This window comes from Carcharodon carcharias, chromosome 2 (assembly GCF_017639515.1).
Source record: "Carcharodon carcharias isolate sCarCar2 chromosome 2, sCarCar2.pri, whole genome shotgun sequence".
Taxonomy (NCBI): domain Eukaryota; kingdom Metazoa; phylum Chordata; class Chondrichthyes; order Lamniformes; family Lamnidae; genus Carcharodon; species Carcharodon carcharias.
Window position 1 is genome coordinate 229,936,603 of NC_054468.1, and position 19,487 is coordinate 229,956,089.

The 19,487-nt window shown below is 43.8% G+C and overlaps 2 protein-coding genes across 2 annotated transcripts in view; both read left to right on the forward strand.

The window, feature by feature from the left end:
* Window positions 1-3,220, forward strand: part of pex3 (peroxisomal biogenesis factor 3) — a 29,609-nt gene extending 26,389 nt beyond the window's left edge. Inside the window, exons 11-12 of the mRNA XM_041207490.1 lie at window positions 70-166; window positions 2,658-3,220. Of these exons, the coding sequence (XP_041063424.1) occupies window positions 70-166; window positions 2,658-2,741 (181 nt within the window). The 3' untranslated portion in view covers window positions 2,742-3,220. The remainder of the gene's footprint in view (window positions 1-69; window positions 167-2,657) is intronic.
* Window positions 3,221-10,681: 7,461 nt separating this feature from the next.
* The window catches only part of cd109 (CD109 molecule), a 109,378-nt gene continuing 100,572 nt past the window's right edge, over window positions 10,682-19,487 (forward strand). Inside the window, exons 1-2 of the mRNA XM_041207702.1 lie at window positions 10,682-10,807; window positions 14,715-14,875. Of these exons, the coding sequence (XP_041063636.1) occupies window positions 10,731-10,807; window positions 14,715-14,875 (238 nt within the window). The 5' untranslated portion in view covers window positions 10,682-10,730. The remainder of the gene's footprint in view (window positions 10,808-14,714; window positions 14,876-19,487) is intronic.

Here is a 19,487-nt window from a genome sequence, read left to right on the forward strand (position 1 = left end):
CCAGAATCAGTTTAATCAACAACCAATTTCCTCTCTTGTTTCATGTTCATTCTTTTGTCGCCCTGGCAGCTTGTCCAACGTTAGACTGCCCCTCGCTAAAATCATCCCGATTATTAATGGGCAGATACATTCGACCTGCAGTGATACACCCAGTCATTTTGTCCAGGTGAGTGTTAGTCATTTTGTAGATGCAGTTCCCCTGCTCCCTGTATTCTCACCAAGCTACAATCGTTTTCCTGATATTCTCACTGTGTCACAATTTTTTCCCCGATATTCTCACTGCGTTACAATTGTTTCCCCGATATTCTCACTGCGTTACAATCAGTTCCCTGATATTCTCACTGTGTTACAATTGTTTCCCCGATATTCTCACTGCGTTACAATTGTTTCCCTGATATTCTCACTGCGTTACAATCAGTTCCCCGATATTCTCACTGTGTTACAATTGTTTCCCCGATATTCTCACTGCGTTACAATTGTTTCCCTGATCTTCTCACTGCATTACAATCAGTTCCCCGATATTCTCACTGTGTTACAGTTGTTTCCCCAATATTCTCACTGCGTTACAATTGTTTCCCCGATATTCTCACTGCGTTACAATTGTTTCCCTGATATTCTCACTGCATTATAATCAGTTCCCTGACATTCTCACTGTTACAATTGTTTCCCCAATATTCTCACTGCGTTACAATTGTTTCCCCGATATTCTCACTGCGTTACAATTGTTTCCCCGATATTCTCACTGCATTACAATCAGTTCCCTGACATTCTCACTGCGTTACAATCAGTTCCCCGATATTCTCACTGCGTTACAATCATTTCCCCGATATTCTCACTGCGTTACAATTGTTTCCCTGATATTCTCACTGCGTTACAATCGGTTCCCCAATATCCTCACTGCGTTACAATCTTTTCTCCGATATTCTCACAGCATCACAAATCGGTTCCCCGATATTCTCACTGTGTTACAATCTTTTCCTCGATATTCTCACTGTGTTACAATCTTTTCCCCAATATTCTCACAGCATCACAAATTGGTTCCCTGATATTCTCACTGTGTTACAATCGGCTCCCTGATATTCTCACTGTGTTACAATTGTTTCCCTGATATTCTCACTGCATTACAATCGGTTCCCGACATTCTCATTGCGTTACAATCGGTTCCCCAATATTCTCACCGCGCTACAATCTTTTCTCCGATATTCTCATAGCATCACAAATCGGTTCCCTGATATTCTCACTGTGTTACAATCTTTTCCCCGATATTCTCACTGTGTTACAATCTTTCCCCCGATATTCTCACTGTTACAATCGGTTCCCCGATATTCTCACTGCGTTACACTCTTTTCTCCGATATTCTCACAGCATCACAAATTGGCTCCCTGATATTCTCACTGTGTTACAATTGTTTCCCCGATTTTCTCACTGCGTTACAATCGCTTCCCGACATTCTCATTGCGTTACAATCGGTTCCCAACATTCTCATTGCATTACAATCGGTTCCCCGATATTCTCACTGCATTACAATCGGTTCCCGACATTCTCATTGCATTACAATCGGTTCCCCGATATTCTCACTGCATTACAATCGGTTCCCGACATTCTCATTGCGTTACAATCAGTTCCCCAATATTCTCACTGTGTTACAATTGTTTGCCCGATATTCTCACCGCGCTACAATCATTTCCCTGATTTCCCATCATCTCTAATTCATTATTTCCTGGATCTCGAAAATTCTAGAACTTCTTACCTCCTGCTCCCCTTTCTCCTACAATCTACAGGTTACAACCTTGGTGTCACTTAAACATTATTCCTCAGCTTGTTTTGTCATCTTTCTTACTCTTTTCGGCCAAGGTTGTAACTTCCGCTGTTTGTCATGGCCTTTGCCTGTGATTCCTGTTTTTAAGGTCAAGTCTTTTCTATTTGATATGACCTAGATCTTGCCCTCTGTTTGAATTCCCACTGATCTACCATGCTTGGGCCAGTTGTTGTCTATCGCACAGCATTGGATCAAAGCTCCGCTCTGTGGCACTCTAAATTAAAGCTCTGGTGCTGATTGACCACCACATTGAAGAGTCAGAAACCATATATGTTAATGTGCAAAAACCTGGAACAAACAAGCAAGATGAAATTGGAGCCTATACCTGATACCTACTTGCTGTAGAAAGAGAATAGGCCACCTCCACCCCAATCCTTTTCCCTTTCTCTCGAGTGGAACTGCGTTATCTTTCCATTCCCTCATGTCTCCAATTTGAAATTCTCATTTTTGCATTCAGATCTCTTCGTGGCTTTGCCTCCTCCCAATCTGTGTAAGCTCCTCCAGCCCTATAACCCTTCCCCCATGGATTCTTTATTTCTTCAATTCTGACCTCTTCTGCATTCCCCCACCCCCACCTTTGTTCCATTATTGGAGACTGTGTCTTCAGCCACCTTGGACCCATGATATAGAATTATCTCCATCCTCTCTCCTTTAAAAGTCACCCCTTTGACCCAGCATTAGGGCATCCCTCCTAATTGCTCCTCTTGCCTGACCTCTGCACCTGATTGTTCCCCCTTGAAAGGACACTGGGGCGGTTTTCAATGTTAAAGGTGGGGGTGCAGCAGGGGTTGCTGTATAAATGAACGCTGTCGCTGACTCTGCTTTCATTGCTGCCCAGGACCTGCTGCTGATGGACCAGGTGAAGGACTTTGCTGCCAATGTCTACGAAGCATTCAGCTCCCCTCACCAGCTGGAGAAGTGACCCTCAGCAAGCAGCTGTCAACACAGCGAGGGATGGCCAGCCAGACCCAGCCTCACCCCTGGCCTGAGATGACTGGAAGTGCTTCCTCTCAGTCCTGCGACATTCTGGTGACGCAGGCAGCAGGGCCTGTACTTGCCACACTGTTACTAACAGCTCTGTGGCGTTAACCTTTTCTGAATCTTTACAGTCATGATTACATTAATCTGCCTGTAACTATTTTGTATCATACTGTTATTTGTACCACTGTATTGTAGATTATAATCTGCGTGCAACTGGATCCAGGATTCTCCAGGTAGTGTAGGTATATATTTTTACTGCAGTATGTTCCAGCTCAGAATCAAACCGAATAAGTAAATAGTAATATATGTTGCAAGCTGGCATCTTTTCCTTTGATGTTATTAGTTTGGTTTCCTTGCTGCTGAAACCTACTGGTTTAGTATTGTCTTGTATATTATTAAAAGAATATCACACTAAGGCCAATTTTTTGACTAGGTTGTCTTAGTTTGCACATACAGGCGGTAGAATTTACAGGCAATAAAGAGGCGCAGGAAAGGGGCTTCAGTTATATTGGAGAAGCTGGGGCTGTTCTCCTTGGAGAAGAGAAGGTTGAGGGGAGATTTGAAAGAAGTGTTCAAAATCATGAGGGGCCTGGATAGAGGAGATAGGGAGAAACTGTTCCCATTGGCAGAAGGGTTGAGAACTAGAGGACGCTGATTTAAGGTGATTGGCAAAAGAACCAAAGGCAGCATGAGGAGTGGTTAGGATATAGAATGCACTGCTTGACAGTGCAAAGGGAGGCAGATTAAATTGTGCCTTTCAAAGTGGAATTGGATAAGCACCTGAAGAGAGAAAAAAAATTGCCAGACTACAGGGAAAGGGCAGGTGAGTGGGACTAGCTAAGTCACACTTCCAGATCCTAACCATGCGCTGCCTAAGAACTTTTTTCCTCATCTCACTTTTTTTGGATATTTTGTCAATCACCTTTAGTCATTCCTGAATGGCCTGGATGTAATTTTGAGGTTAGGACTCCCTCATTCTTGATTCCTCTGCCAGACAAAATGGTTCTTCTTTATCTACCCTTTTGAATTATTTTAATATTTTAAACTTGTCAATCAGATCATTCCCCGATCTTTTATACTCAAGAGAATACAAGCTTATACAACCAGTTTTCGCAATTTAACCCCCTAAGCTCCGGTAGCATTCTAGCTACCGTAGCTAACATATCCTTCCTGAGGTGTGGTGTCCTCAACTGAACACAGTTCTCCTGATGGGGTCAAGTCAAAGTTTGAAACAAGTGATCTAATAAGATCTACTTATTGACTGACATGCCAGCACAAGAATATGAGAAATAGGAACAGGAGTAGGCCATTCGGTCCCTCAAGCCTGCTCCGCCATTTGATAAGATCATGGTTGATCTGATTGTGACATCAACTCCATTTTTCTGTCTATTCCCACCATCCTTGACTCCCTTGTCGATCAAAAACCTGTCTAACTCAGCATTGAATATATTCAGTGACCCAGCCTCTACAGCTTTTTACAGTAAAGAACTCCACAGACTACCGACCCTCTGAGATAAAACGTTTCACCTCACCTCAGTCTTAAATGGGAGACCTTTAATTTTTAAACTGTGCCCCCCTAGTTCTGCCCTTCCCCACAAGGGGAAAAATCCCCCCAGCATCAACCCTGTCAAACCCGCTCAATAAAATGGCCTCTCGTTCTTCTAAACTCTAAGGGGCATAACGCCAATGCCTAACCTGCTCAACCCTTCCTCATAAGTTAACCCCTTCATCCCAAGAATCAGTCAAGTTAACCCTTTTTGAGCTACTTCTAATACAATTGTATCCTTAAATGAGACCAAAACTACACGGTACTCCAGATGAGGTCTCACTAAGACCTAGTACATCTGTAACAACACTTCCCTACTTTGATATTTGATTCCCCTTGCTATAAATAAAAACGTTCCATTTGCCTTCCAAATTACTTGCTCTAGGTCTCTCTCTGCAACACAGAGTTGTGCAATCTCTCTCCATTCAAATAATATTCTGTTTTTCAATTCTTCCTGTCAAGTTAGACAAGTTCACCTTTTCCCATATTTGCTATAGATGGGAGCAATTGTGAACTTATATCTTCCTGTCTGTGTTTTCTTTTATTCAATAATGGGATGTGGACGTTGCTGACTAGGCCATCGTTTATTGCTGATCCCCAATCGCCCTTGAGAAGGTGGTGGTGAGCTGCCTTCTTGAACCGCTGCAGCCCATGTGGTGTAGGTACACTCGCAGTGCTGTTAGGGAGGGAGTGCCAGGATTTTGAACCAGCAACAGTGAAGGAACGGCGATATATTTCCAAGTCAGGATGGTGGATGGCTTAGAGGAACTTCCAGGTGGTTGTGTTCCCATGCGTCTGGTGCCCTTGTCCTTCTAGACGGCAGTGGGTTTGCAAGGTGCTGCCTAAGGAGCTTTGGTGAGTTTCTGCAGTGCATCTTGTAGATGGTACACACTGTTGCCACTGTATGTTGGTGATGGAAGTAATAAATGTTTGTGGAAAGGGTGCCAATGAAGTGGGCAGCTTTGCCCTGGATGGTGTCGAGTGTTGCGGGAGCTGCACTCATTCAGGTAAGTGAAAAGTATTCCATCACATTCCTGACTTGTGCCTTGTAGATTGTGGACAGGCTTTGGTGAGCCAGGGGGTGAGTTACTCACTGCAGGACTCCGAGCCTCTGACCTGCTCTTGTAGCCACAGTATTTATATGGCTAGTCCAGTTCAGTTTCTGGTCAACGGACCCCCAGGATGTTGATAGGGGGTTTCAGCGACGGTAATGCCATTAAATGTCACTTGCCACTTGTCAGCCCAGGCCTGGATATTGCCTGGCCATGTTGCATTTGGACATGGACTGCTTTAGTATCTGAGGAGTTGCGAATGATGCTGAACATTGTGCAATCATCAGCGAGCGTCCCCATTTCTGACCTTATGATGGAAGGAGGGTCATTGATGATGCAGCTGAAGATGGTTGGGCCGAGGACACTACCCTGGGGAACTTCTGTAGTGATGTCCTGGAACTGAGATGATTGACCTTCAACAACCACAACCATTTTCCATTTTGCTAGGTATGACTTCAACCAGTGGAGAGTCTTCCACCAATTCCCATTGACTTCAGTTTTGCTAGGGGTCCTTGATGCCATGCTCAGTTAAATGTTGCCTTCATGTCAAGGGCAGTCACTCTCACCTCCTCCCTGGATTTCAGTTCTTTTGTCCATGTTTGAACCAAGGCTGTAATGAGGTCAGGAGCTGAATGACCCTGGCAGAACCCACACGGAGTATCAGTAAGCAGGTTATTGCTAAGCAAGTGCCACTTGATAGCAGATGATGACCTTTTCCATTACTGAAAATCAAGAGTCAACTGATGAGTGGTAATTGGCCGGGTTGGATTCGCCCTGTATTTTTTTTCTGTGTGTACAGGACATACCTGTATATTCCAAATTGCTGGTTAGATGCCAGTGTTGTAGCTATACTGGAAATCTTGGTTAGGGGCGTAGCAATTGTGGAGCACAAGTCTTAAGTACTATTGCCAGAATGTTGCCAGGGCTCATTGCTTTTGCAGTATCCAATGCCTAAAGCCATTTCTTGATATCACGTGGAGTGAATTGAATTGGTTGAAGACTGGCATCTGTGATGCTGTGGACCTCCGGAGGAGGCCGAGATGGATCATCCACTCAGCACTTCTGGCTGAAGATTGTTGCAAATGCTTCAGCCTTATCTTCTGCATTGATGTGCTGGGCTCCCCCATCATTGAGGATGATGATATTTGTGGACCCTTCTTCTCCAATGAGTTGTTTAATTGTCCACCACCATTGATGTGGCAGGTCTGCACAGCTTAGATCTGATCTATTGGTTATAGACTTGCTTAGCTCTGTCTATCACTTGCTGCTTATGCTGTTTGGCATGTAAGTAATCCTGTGTTGTAGCTTCAGGTTGACACCTCATTTTTAAATATGCCTGGTGCTGCTCCTGGCATACCCTCCTGCACTCTTCATTGAACCAGGGTTGATCCCCTAGCTTGGTGGTAAAGGTAGAGTGGGGGCTATGCTGGGCCATGAGGTTACAGATTATAGTCGAGTACAATTCTGCTACTGATGGCCCACAGCACCTCATGGTTGCCCAGCCTTGAGTTGCTAGATCTGTTTGAAATCTATCCCATTTAGCACGGTAGTAGTACCACACAGTGCAGTATGTAGGTCACTGATTGCGACATGAGAGGCATGGTATGCTGCAAGAACAGACATTAGCCTTTGTTGAGGCATTGCTCTCTATTCACAACAGTTTACATGTTTGAATGAACAAACATGTACTAGGAAACCGAATCTAATGAGGCTATCTCACATTCATCCCAACCTATTTTATAAATAAAACCAGTGTCCTCTTTAGCTTCAGGTGAAGGAGTTGGAACACCTTGCTGAAGTCAGTGCTCAGCAATGTTGGTGTGGCTTTAAAGAGAATGTATCAACATCCCTTTGCCTTGTTGCGTCAACCACTATTGAAGCCCTGCTCCTGCGGATCCAACTCCAGTGGAAGGGCCATTGCGCCCAGATGCCTGAAAACTGCCTCCCTCAGCAGGTTCTCTTCTCACAGCTCTCCCCTGGCCAACGCTCAAAGAGCAACCAAAGGAAAAGTATAAGGAGACACTCAAGATCCCACTAAAGCACAGCGGCATGAACACCACTGACTGGGAGGAGAATGCTGCCGATCGCTTGGCATGGCACCACCTGGTCCATCAAGGCGCAAGCGACTCCATAGCGAGGCAGAACGGTGGTGGCAGAGGGAGGAGAAGGAAGCCAACCCGGGCCTGCGATTTACATCCCCCCCCCCACCTCCCCCCACTGCGCAACAACGTGTCTCCACTGCAGAAAAACATGTGGATCCAGAATTGGGCTCCTCGGTCATCTGAAGTCTCACCAAGACTGACGGACATCATCCTCGATTCTGAGAGACTGCTGATGATGACGAAACTGGAAATCAAATTCAACTGGGGTCATTTTAACTTTACGCAGTGGGAATGAATAAGTGTGATTGAGTTGGTTGCCTATTATACACCCCACTTTACTTTCTTTCCACTTGAAGGCTGGTCCCTTCCAATTCTGGCCTCTTGCACATTCCCCGTTCCCTGATTTTAATTTCACCACCATTGGGGATTGTGCCTGCAGCTGGGTGGGCTCTAAGCCCTGGAATTAAACCTCTCCACCTCCTTTATGTCACTGCTTAAAACCTACCCTTGACCAGGCCTTCGATTACCAGCCCTAATACCTCCTTGTGTGGCTCCATGTCAAATTTTGTCTGATAATTGCTTCTGTGAAGCAATTGGGACGTTTCATTGCATTAAAGGCAATACATCAATGCAAGTTGTCGCAGTGATGTATAACAGGCAGCTAATCCAATATTACTCAACGTTCATATCCATTCCCCATCTGCCACCCGACTATCCACTTGTTTCATCCTTCCCGATTCTGTCATATTGTAAAGCAACTTTATTTCCCCTCTTGAGTAGCCTGAACGTGAGTGAATTCGCACACTTCTGGCCTGTAGAGATGCTCTTTGTCGGCAGCAACTCTTCTGGGGCTTTGATGCATTGACTGTCAAAAGGAACCACCCTTGAACCCAGATGACAAGGGGACTGGGCGGTGCAGTTGGTTAGGCACTGACCTTTTCCCTCAGGGGAACTGACTTTATATCCCACCCTGGCTAATGGGACGTGCAGAATCTTCCCGGTCCCACTGAGGTGGGTTTGAAGGTTGGGCCAGGAGCAAGCTGGAAGATTGGAGTGTCAGACCGGCGCCTGATGTGTCTCCACCTCCAGTCTGAGGATAAGGGGCCAATTATTTAGGGCTCAGATGAGCAAAAATTACTTCTCTCAAAGGGTTGTGAGTTTTTTGGAATCCTTTACCCCAGAGGGTTGTGGATGCTCCATAGTTGAACACATTTAAGGCTGGGATAGGCAGATTTTTGATATCTCAGGGATCTGGGGAGTGGGTGGGAAAATGGAGTTGAAATCCAAGGTCAAGCATGATCATTTTCATGGCGGAGCAGACTCGATGGGCCGTGTGGTCCCCTCATGCTCCTATTTCTTGTGTTCTTGTAGCCCTGCAAGTGCCCCATCCAGCTTCCCTCATTACCCCTGGCTTTGTGAAAGCCTCCTTGCCTCTGAACCCGAAGCTCATGTGTTCAAACTCAATCTCGACGACATTTAATCTAGGTCGACATTGCGGTCCTGGATGATCAGCCAGTCCTCTCAGTTGACAGGAAAGATCCCAGCACACCAATCCAACAGGAGTTGCTGAATTCTCTCTGGTGCCTTGGCCAACATTGATCCCTTAACCAAAATCACTTGCCATTATATGAACCATTGTTTCAGTGCTGTTTGCGGGATCCGTTTGTGTATCAAACTCTGGATAATTAGGGGATGGGTAATTAATACTGGCCCTGCCAGCGATGCCCACATCACAAGAATGAATAAGAAAGAAGAGGGCAGTTAGTATCGCCCTGTGGGCAGGACACATGTCCTGGTCATGCAGGTTCTCATTTCTTCCTCATTGTTCGTCACTCTGCATACTGACACTGAATCAGGGCAGCACCAATTCACCTGACTCTGGTGGGTGTAATTTAAGAACTCGCTCATAAATACTAGGAGGAGTCAACTGTGAAGGAAAGGGACAGAACAAAAGTTGTACTTCGTTCAACTTTAATGTTCTTACCAAAAATTAAACCGTTCAAATGTGTTCATTAAAAAAAAAATTGGTAAGAACACAAGGGTGGAGAATGAGAGAAAGGTCATTCGGCCCAACAGACTCATTTGGGGCTGCTCAGGATTTGTTCTGCGCCCATCTACCTGACCCGGCCAGTCAATCCTAGAAGAAGGATTCTGCAAACTGCCTCAGCAAAAGGAAATCAAGCAGGACTGCAGAACATCTGCACCCATAGAAAAGAACTTGCATTTATGTAGCACCTTTCACAGCCCCAAGACCTCGCAAAGTGCCTTACAGCCAATGGAATACCTCTTTGAAGAGTACTCGTTGTAATATGGGAAATATGGCAGCTAATTTTAAATATCTCAAAACACTTAAATGAACTTCATAAAGGAATGTAAACATATATATTTGTCACAATTTTTAGGATATGTACATGCCTTTGTTTCTAAAGGTGCATTGAGAGGAATAGATTTCCTGACAATGTAAGCTCTGTGATAAGATTCACTTCCATATAAGTCATTGGTGCTTATTCCCACACTGCCGTCTGTGTGCGTTTCACTGAAAGGGGAGGAAGAAATGGTGGGCACAAGCATAATGGCCTACACTAAAGGAAACAAAACTACAACCCTGCACTCATCTCAGTAACTTCTTAATTCACTCTGGAGACTGAGAGGCTGCAACAGAGAAGGAGAGAAAATCAGAGAGGGTAAATTAGAGGAGAGAAAAAGGGCGATTGTGCCATAGATAGTGAACGTGTTCCATAGGAAGATAGATTGCAATAGAGAGAGAGTGAGAGCCAGAGAAAGAGAAAAATGGTGCCACAGAAGAAGGAGAGAGACAGAGAGTGCCAAACTGTATTGGAGAGAGAAACTGTACCATAGAGGGTGAGAAAGAGGGAGCCAGAGAGAGATGGCACAGAGATGCCATTGAGGGAGAGAGGGAGAGAGAGAGAGGAAGCCAGAGAGAGAGGGAAACTGTGCCATAGAGGAAGGGATAGAGCCAGAGAGAAAGAGAGAAACTGTACATTAGAGAGAGAGAAAGAGAGAGAGACTATAGAGAAACAGGTGGTTTCATAGAGGGTGTGGCAGAGTGAGAGAGAGCCTGCGTCATAGAGTTAGAGATTGGGACACTGTGCCAGAGAGAAGGTGTGCTACAGAGATTCTCCCACAAAGTGAGACAGCCTGTACTGCAGAGTGTGCCACTGTTAGCTTACATAACCGTGAGAGCAACACATCTCACTGGGACCTACACCATGACACCTCTTACCTGGACACTCTCAGTCTCTGTCCAGATGCTCCTCAGTCTTTTCTCCACCTGCAATGCCAGCAGGTAAGTCCCAGCTTAAAGTGGTACTGTTTAGAATAAAGTATTGCTGCTTTTTAAAATAATGCTTATATCTGTTTAACAGTTTAAGAGTAATTCCACCCTGCTATTCAAGCAGGCAGAGAATGAGGACAGAATCTGGAAGTACTTTTGCAATAACTTTTGGAAATTTCTGTTAAAATGTGTGTTGTCTACAGTTAGTGAACTGCGCAGTCAGTGTGAATGTTAATTAACTCCCATCTATTCCTGAAACTGTCAGAGACTGAATGGTCACTTTGTGTTTCTCCTGGAATGTAATTATCTAAATACCTGTCTGGATGGACAGTTTATTCCCTTTAATGTGCAATATAAGATTTCGGAAAATGATTCAAGTACTGCTCGCACCTGTCCCGTCTTTAGAAAGTTGTGTACTTTAAAATATTTTCTAACCATGCTTCTTGCCTACCTGTCTTGGTATTATGAAGAGATTAAGATTTATAATGTGCCTAATTGGACACCATAAAATATATAACAACGTTTGAAATAGAATAAATGTGTAAATGTTACATGTTTACATAGAGAAAGACAACTTGTGGATCTATCCACCTGATTAAAGAATGTGAGATTTTGTGTGTTGTGTGTGTAATATTTGTATCTAATAGATCTGTTTCTGTATTTCTCTGTTTCAATATTTTTCAATCATGAGGCTAAATTTTCCAAAACAATGCTCCATCTTTGCTGGTTTACTGTATCAACGTGAATATTACTATTTATATCACAACACGCTCGAAAACATTCATTAACGAACACAAACTGATCAGGTAACTACTCTGACACAAACAAGCAACTGGATATGTGCTCCCATGCGGAAAGGTGGAAAATGCTATCTAGATGTCCCTAGAAAACAGAATTCCACCTCCCATTGCCACTGACCCTTGCCACAATCACACAAAAGCAATTGTGCGATGGAATTAAGGAGAAAAGACACCATTCCGCAAATGATGCTTGCTTGAAGAGACTATGAGACAGCCCAATCCCCTACCTTATAAAACTCATAAATAGCAAGCGAATGATTGAGAATTTAATGAACTCAACCTGCCAATGTATGGTTTATGGACTTTAATACAAAACGCAGAGTACACGGTGAATGAAAGAGACCTCTATTTTGCAATATATCGTAATTATTTGTATTCTGAAATGTTCATAATTAATTATTTTATACTTTATTTTTTAATGACTGTCTGTAGCTTTTATGAATTACGATTACTTTTTGATTTGCATTGTCATCACAATTCGGCACTTGCTGCCATAGGCTCATAGAAATTTACAGCACAGAAGGAGGCCATTTGGCCCATCGAGTCCGTGCTGGTCAACAAAGATCTGACTACACTAATCCCATTTTCCTGTGCTTGACCCATAGCCCTGGAGGCTATGGCAATGCAAGTGAATATCTAAATATTTCTTAAATGTTGAGAGTTTCTGACTCAACCACCCTTTCAGGCAGTGAGTTCCAGATTCCCACTGCCCTCTCCTCAATATTCTCCTCAACTCCCCTCTAAGCCTTCTACATCTTAACTTAAATCCATGACCCTGGTTATTGACCCCTCTACCAATGGAAAAAGTGCCTTCCTGTCCACCCTATCTATGCCCCTCATAATCTTACACACCTCTATCAGGTCCCCTTTCAACCTTCACTGCTCCAAGGAAAACAACCCCAGCCTATCCAATGTCCTCATAACTCAGACCCTCCAGCCCAGGCAATATCCTGGTAAATCTCCTCTGCACCCTCTCCAGTGCAATCACATCCTTCCTATAATGTGGTACTCCAGTTGTGGCCTAACCAGTGTTTTATATAGTTCTAGCATAATGTCCCTGCTCATGTATTCTATGCCTTGGCAAATAAAGGCAAGTATCCCATATGCCTTCTTAACCACCTTATCTACCTGCCCTGCTACCTTCAGGGCCCTGTGGATATGCACACCAAGATCCCTCTGATCTTCAGTACTTTCCAGGATCCTATCATTCATAGTGTTATTCTTTGCCTTGTTAGCCCTCCCCAAGTGCATTACATCAAACTTTTCCAGGTTTAATTCCATTTGGCACTGCCCTGCCCACCTGACCAGTCCATTGATATCCTCCTGCAGTTTATGACTATCCTCCTCACTATTTACCACCCTACCAATTTTCACGTCATCCACAAACTTCTTGATCATACCCCCTACATTTAAGTCCAAATTATTGATGTACACCACAAACAGCAAGGGACCCAGCACCAAGCCCTGCAGAATCCCACTGGAAACAGACTTCCAATCACAGACTGTACCATCACCATCTGCCTCCTGCCTCTCAGCCAATTTTGGATCCAACATGCCACTTTGCCTTGGATCCCATGGACTCTTACTTTCTTGACCAGTCTGCCATGAGGGACCTTATCAAAAGCCTTATCAAGACCACATTAAATACATTACCTTCATCAACACTCCTGGTTACCTTCTCAAAAAATTCCATCAATTTTGTCAAACATGACATTCCCTTAACCAATCCATGCTGACTATCCCTGATTAATCCATGTCCTTCCAAGTGCAGGTATATTCTGTCCCTCAGAATTACGTCTAGTAACTTCCCCACCACCAAGGTTAGACTGACTGGCCTGTAATTCCCTGGTTTATCCCTCCCTTTTTTAATAATGGGACAATGTTAGCAGTCCTCCAGTCCTCAGGCACCTCACCTGTGGCTAGAGAGGATTTGTAAATTACTGCCAGGGGCCCCCTGATATCTCTTCTACTGCCTCCCTCAACAGCCTGGGATACATCTCATCTGAGCCTGTGGATATATCCACATTTAAGGTCACTAAACCCACCAATACCTCCTTTCTCTCTATGTTAATTTCATCCAATATTTCACAGTCCTCCATCTGCTTCGTCCTTCTCCCTTGTGAAGATCGTGTAAAGTATTCATTGAGGGCTGTACCATGTCTACCGGGTCCACACACAGATCGCCACCATGGTCCCCAATTGGCCCTATTCTTTCCCTAGTTATTCTCTTGCTCTTTATATATTTTAAAAACCCCTTTGGGTTTTCCTTTATTCCATCCATCAGTGCTTTCTCATGCACTCTCTTAGCTTTCCTAATTTCCTTTTTAAGTTCCCCCTTGCACTTTTTGTACTCTTCTGGAGACTCTGCTGTTTTGAGCCCTCTGTTCAAAGACGTAGTGGGGACCAAGCCTGGAGAACCCTAGATGTCAAGGGGCGTAAAGGTTAGGATTAAGAAAAAAAAGAGAATCTGCACTCAGTTCAAATGGCTCACTCACTGACCTGTCTCATACAGACAGGGACATCAGAAGAGTTCATTCAGCCCCTTGAGTGTAACCTGGCATTTAATTAGCTCATGGCTGATGTGCATCTTGACTTTATCCATCCACTGTTGTTTTATTCCTCAGTACACTTGCTTCATACAAATCCCTGAATGTCCAATTTGCAATTTTCCATTGGCCCCAGTCTCAAAAGCTTTTTGAGGGCGAGATTCCAGATTTCCAGTACCTTTTCAGTGAAGAAGTGCTCCCTGCCATCACCCTTAAGTAAGCCTAGCTCTAACTTTACCCCTTGTCCTAGACTCCCTCCCACAGAGGAAGTAATTTTTCCTGCTACCCGATCAAACCCTTTGGTCACTTCAGGCACCTCAATCTAGCATAAGTCTGCCCCTTTGAAGGAGTCTGGAAGGATATGGGGTGGGGATAATAGGGAAAAACAATCAGGTGTATGGAATTAGGTCAAAATCCTGGAACTCCCTCCTTAACAGCACTATGGGTTTATGCCTATGTCACTGGACTTCGGCAGTTCCACTTTCTCAAGGGCAGTTAGGGATGGCCAATAAATGCTGATGAATGAATAAACAAATTAACTGAGTAACCCTCTTTCTTTTTTATACGTTGAAGACCGACTTATATCATCACGGCACCAAGAAGAGTTTTCCCCAGGCTTAACATGACATTCACAGTGTGTCCGCTGCAAGACAGCCAGCCCCCTTTGAGAATAACAGCGCAGATCAGTAAGGACGGACAGAATCTGAGCAGCGCTGAAGGCACCTTCCCCCAAGGTAAGATAATCAGTGTTAAAAGGAGGGTAAATATCCCTCCTGCCTTACCAGGAGAAACATGGCAGAGGTTTAAATTTCTTAGCATCACTCACACCTCCCTGAGACAGGAAGTCAAGATTTTCTGTCCCGCTCCAGAGACCTGAGGCACAGAATTTAGGCTGTCATTCAGGAGGTGCTGTCTTTCAGATGAAATGTCAGCCCTCACAGGTGAACATAAAGATCCCATGGTGCTATTTCAAAAAAATGGGATGGGACTTCTCCCCAGTATCCTAGCCAATACTCATCCCTCAAGCAACATCACTAAGATAGTTTATCTACTCATTATTACAGTGATATTTGTGGGGTCCTGCTGTGTGTAACATTTCCTGCATTACAGCAATTAATACACTGTGGCACAAAATTGTTTTGGGATGTTCTGAGGTTGTGAAAGGAGCCCTGTAAATACAAGCCTTTCTTTTAAGCTGGTAATCCTTTGGCATTGCTCACCACCAGTCTGGAGGGGGCACGATGTTGGTCTTTGTCTGCCAACCTAATCGTGCCCTGTTAAAGCCTTGTAGGGAACCGGTCAAAAGGGAACAATTAGAGTGGCAGCAGTTGCCCACTATATTCGAAACTTAAGTTTCCATTGGAGAACCAAATGGTAATCCAGTAGGTAGATGGTCAGAATTACTGATGCTGACTTGTTATCCCTGATTTATTTATGAACTGAATTTTAAATTCCCCAATGGTTGTGGTGGGCTTTGAGCACACATCTAGATCATTAGACTTTATGGATTACAAATCCGGTTAGAGAACCAATATGGTGCTCTTCCCTTTTGCCCTTTCCAACTTCCATTTGAACAAGGAACGTTTGCAAATCAGCCTCAAGTGACATTGTAATGTCTTATTATGAAATAAATAATAAAGTTACATTGAACAGAGACGGAAATGATTAACCAGCAAATTGAAGCCAGTTTTTTAATAGGTAAAAAGAAATTTCATGCAGGTTTGGAATTTCATCAATTCACTTAAAAGATCACATAGCAATTAATTAAAAAAAAAGTCTAACATAATATCACTTTCTGTTTGTTATAGTCCTTTTGAAATGAGTTTGTGACTGAAATGTATTCCATATTTATGGACAATTATGAATCACCTTACCAAATCAACAAAACAAAGCTTGTGTTTACAATTCGATAACAAGTATGATTGTATAGCTTCCACCTGCCACTCCACACGGTGCTCACCCACCTCCCATCCAGTGACAATTCAGGTATTTAATAGGTCGGTTCTTCATGTCAAATAATGGACTTGTTGCCAAATTGCATCACTTAAACTTTTGTAGCCTTGAAAACTGACCATGTCAGTGAATGGGAATAGCTTAATTTGCTTCCGCGTTATTTGGTTTTGTCCAATTGTGCCAATAGCAGAGGTTTGATATGTTGCTTATTGTGGGAACATTCCAAAAGAAAACAAAGCTAGGAGATTGTCTGAATGGTTGGGTATCATTGGGCGTGGTCATGTGAGAGATCGAATGTTAAGAACTCGATAGTCTGATCCTCTCCCTGTTGATGAAGCTGCTTTTTCTAGGTAATTTCTCAGGTGTAATTGGAGTCTTTTTATAAAAGCCATTGTAAAAAATCTAATCAATTCCCACAAATTGAGTCTGTTCTCCTCCTTCGGGGAATGGGTGGTGCACATTATCCTTTCATGGTTCAGTGCAACATTCTCACCCCTGAGACAGAAGTTTTGTGGGTTCAAGTCCCACTCCAGAGACTTGAGCACATAATCCAGGCTGACTCTTCCAGTGCCGTACTGATGGAGTGCGGCGGCATTACTGCCTTTCAGTTGTGAGTTTAAATCGAGACCTTGTCTGGACGTAAAAGATTCCGTGGCACTATTTCAAAGAAAGGCAGGAAAGTTTTATTCATTCCTCAACCAATATCATGAAAGAAGATTATCTGGACATGAAACCTATTATATTAAGGATCATAAAATGCCTTTAATGAAAACCTCCCCAAGGTGATTCACAGGAGTGTAAATCAGAGAGAAATTGACACTGAGCCAAAGAAGGAGATGTTAGGCCGGGCAACTAACTGCTTGGTCAAAGAGGTAGTTGTTAATCAGACTGGAGAGAAGGTCCCCAAGGGAGGTAGAGAGAGGGAATGGAAAAACGAGATAGGAGTAATGGGCTCTGGTTCAGAGAGGCAGCCAAGATTCAAATACCAATGGGATAACTATTGGCCAAGACAACTGGAAAAGTTTCCCTGCTCTTCTTTGAATAGCTCCATCTGGTCATCCACCTGAAAGGCCAGGGCAGAGCCTTTTAATGGTTTAAATAACTCATCCAAAAGACAGCACCTTCAACAGGGCAGCACTTCCTCAGTATTGCAATGAAGTTTGATCCTCAATTTCATGCTCAAATTACTGGATTGCAACTCGAACTCATAACTTTCTGACTCAGAGGCAAATGTGCTGCCCACTGACCCACAGCTGGAGACAGAGTAACTCTAAGGAATTCCACAGTGAACGTGTCCTGACTTGCTTTGATTAGTAGGTGCAATGAGATATTTAATCACCCTGTTGTAAAACAGTAATTAATTTAATCATTGTTAAAATCATCTCAGAGAATCTGGTCTTCCTGTTATGTATCAAACATATATTTTGCAAATGAGAACTCTTAACACAGACACAATGCGCCAAATGGTCTACTTTTGTGTTGTATCATTCTATGAACAGCTCTAAATGGCAAGTCCATCCAAACCTTGTATGCTGCTTACCAAACCCAGAGAGGCCATCATACCACAGATGGGATGCAAGGAAGGATTTTGTCGTCTCAAAGGCTCCCCCTCACCTATTGCCTCCAATATTAGAGCAGGATAAATCGTTGGAATTCTCTACCCCGGGGGCTGTGAAGGCTCGGCCATTCACAGCAGATTTGATGGATTTCTATATACCAATGACATTAAGAGATACAGGGATAGTATGGGAAAATGGCACTGAGGTCGAAGATCAGCATGAACTAGTTAAATGGAGGAGCAGGCTCAAGGGGCTGAATGGCCTATTCTTGCTCATATGTTCCAATGTTCCTATGCTCCGAACCTCACTCTTTCAGTTGCCACTGTTATTGTCTGTCTCTATTATCCTGAGACTATGGTCATTGCTTCTCTGAAATGTTTTGCCCCTTCTTCCTTCAGACCTCTGAATGCTCTCTACTTCATGCACTTTCTCAAATCCACCTTTGCTGTCATCACCGCTCCGGCCTCGTCGTCTGAACTCATTCATTCTATTTACTTCCCCCAAGCCTTCTCTTCTGTTAAGAGCTCTCGGCACCGAATAATCACTATTTCTGAGTTTGATGATTTACCATCTAGAAATTTCGACTTTCTGACAGGAATCCTGTGAGCTCTCGGTTGGATCATTTCCTTGCCATTTTGGATGGTGATTGGCTGCAAAATAAGGGAGTTCTCTTAATATGGTCATACAATAATGGGCATTTATTTCGTGCCCTTAATGTTATAAAACATCCCAAGGTGTCTCAGAGGAGACCGATCAAACAAAATTAGACACCTCGTAGAGGAGATAATTGGGCTGCCCATTCAAATGCCAGAGAGGTGGGTTTTAAGGAAAGTCTTAAAAGAGGAAAATGAGGTGGAGAGAGGGAGAGGTTTAGAGGGAAGATTCCAGAGCTTAGGGCCCAGGCCACTCAATGGTGGAGCAATGGAACTTGGGGATGCTCAAGAGGCCAGGATTAGAGAAGCGCAGATATCTTGTGGGGATCAAGGAGATTACAGAGATAGGGAGGTGCAAGACCGTGGAGGGATTTGAAAAGAAGGATGAGAATTTTAAAATCAGGGTGGCACAGATGCATTTCAGGAGCATTGAGTACAGTATTAGTCTCCTTATTTAAGAAAGAATGTAAATGCGTTGGAAGCAGTTCAAGAAGGTTTACCCGACTAAAACCAGGAATGCGTGGTTGTCTTACGAGGGAAAGGTCGGACAGGCTGGGCTTATATTGACTGGAGTTTTAGAAGAGTATTTATTTTGAGAGGACTAGAATATAAAAGCAGGGATGTGCTGCTGAGGCTTTATAAGGCTCTGGTCAGACCACATTTAGAATATTGTGAGCAATTTTGGGCCCTGTATCTCAGGAAGGATGTTCTGGCCCTGGAGGGATTCCAGAGGAGGTTCACGAGAACGATCCCAGGAATGAAAGGCTTAACGTATGAGGAACGTTTGAGGACTCTGGGTCTATACTCGATGGAGGTTAGAAGGATGAGGGGGGATCTAATTGGAACTTACAGAATACTGAAAGGCCTGGATAGAGTGGACGTGGGGAAGATGTTTCCATTAGTAGGAGAGACTAGGACCCAAGGGCACAGCCTCAGAGTAAAGAGAAGACCTTTTAGAACAGAGATGAGGAGAAATTTCTTTAGTCAGAGAGTGGTGAATCTATGGAATTCATTGCCACAGAAGGATGTGGAGGCCAGGTCATTGAGTGTATTTAAGAATGAGTTAGATAGGTTCTTGATTGGTAAGGGGATCAAAGGGTACAGGGAGAAGGCAGGAGAATGGGGTTGAGAAACTTATCAGCCATGATTGAACGGCGGAGCAGACTCGATGGGCCGAATGG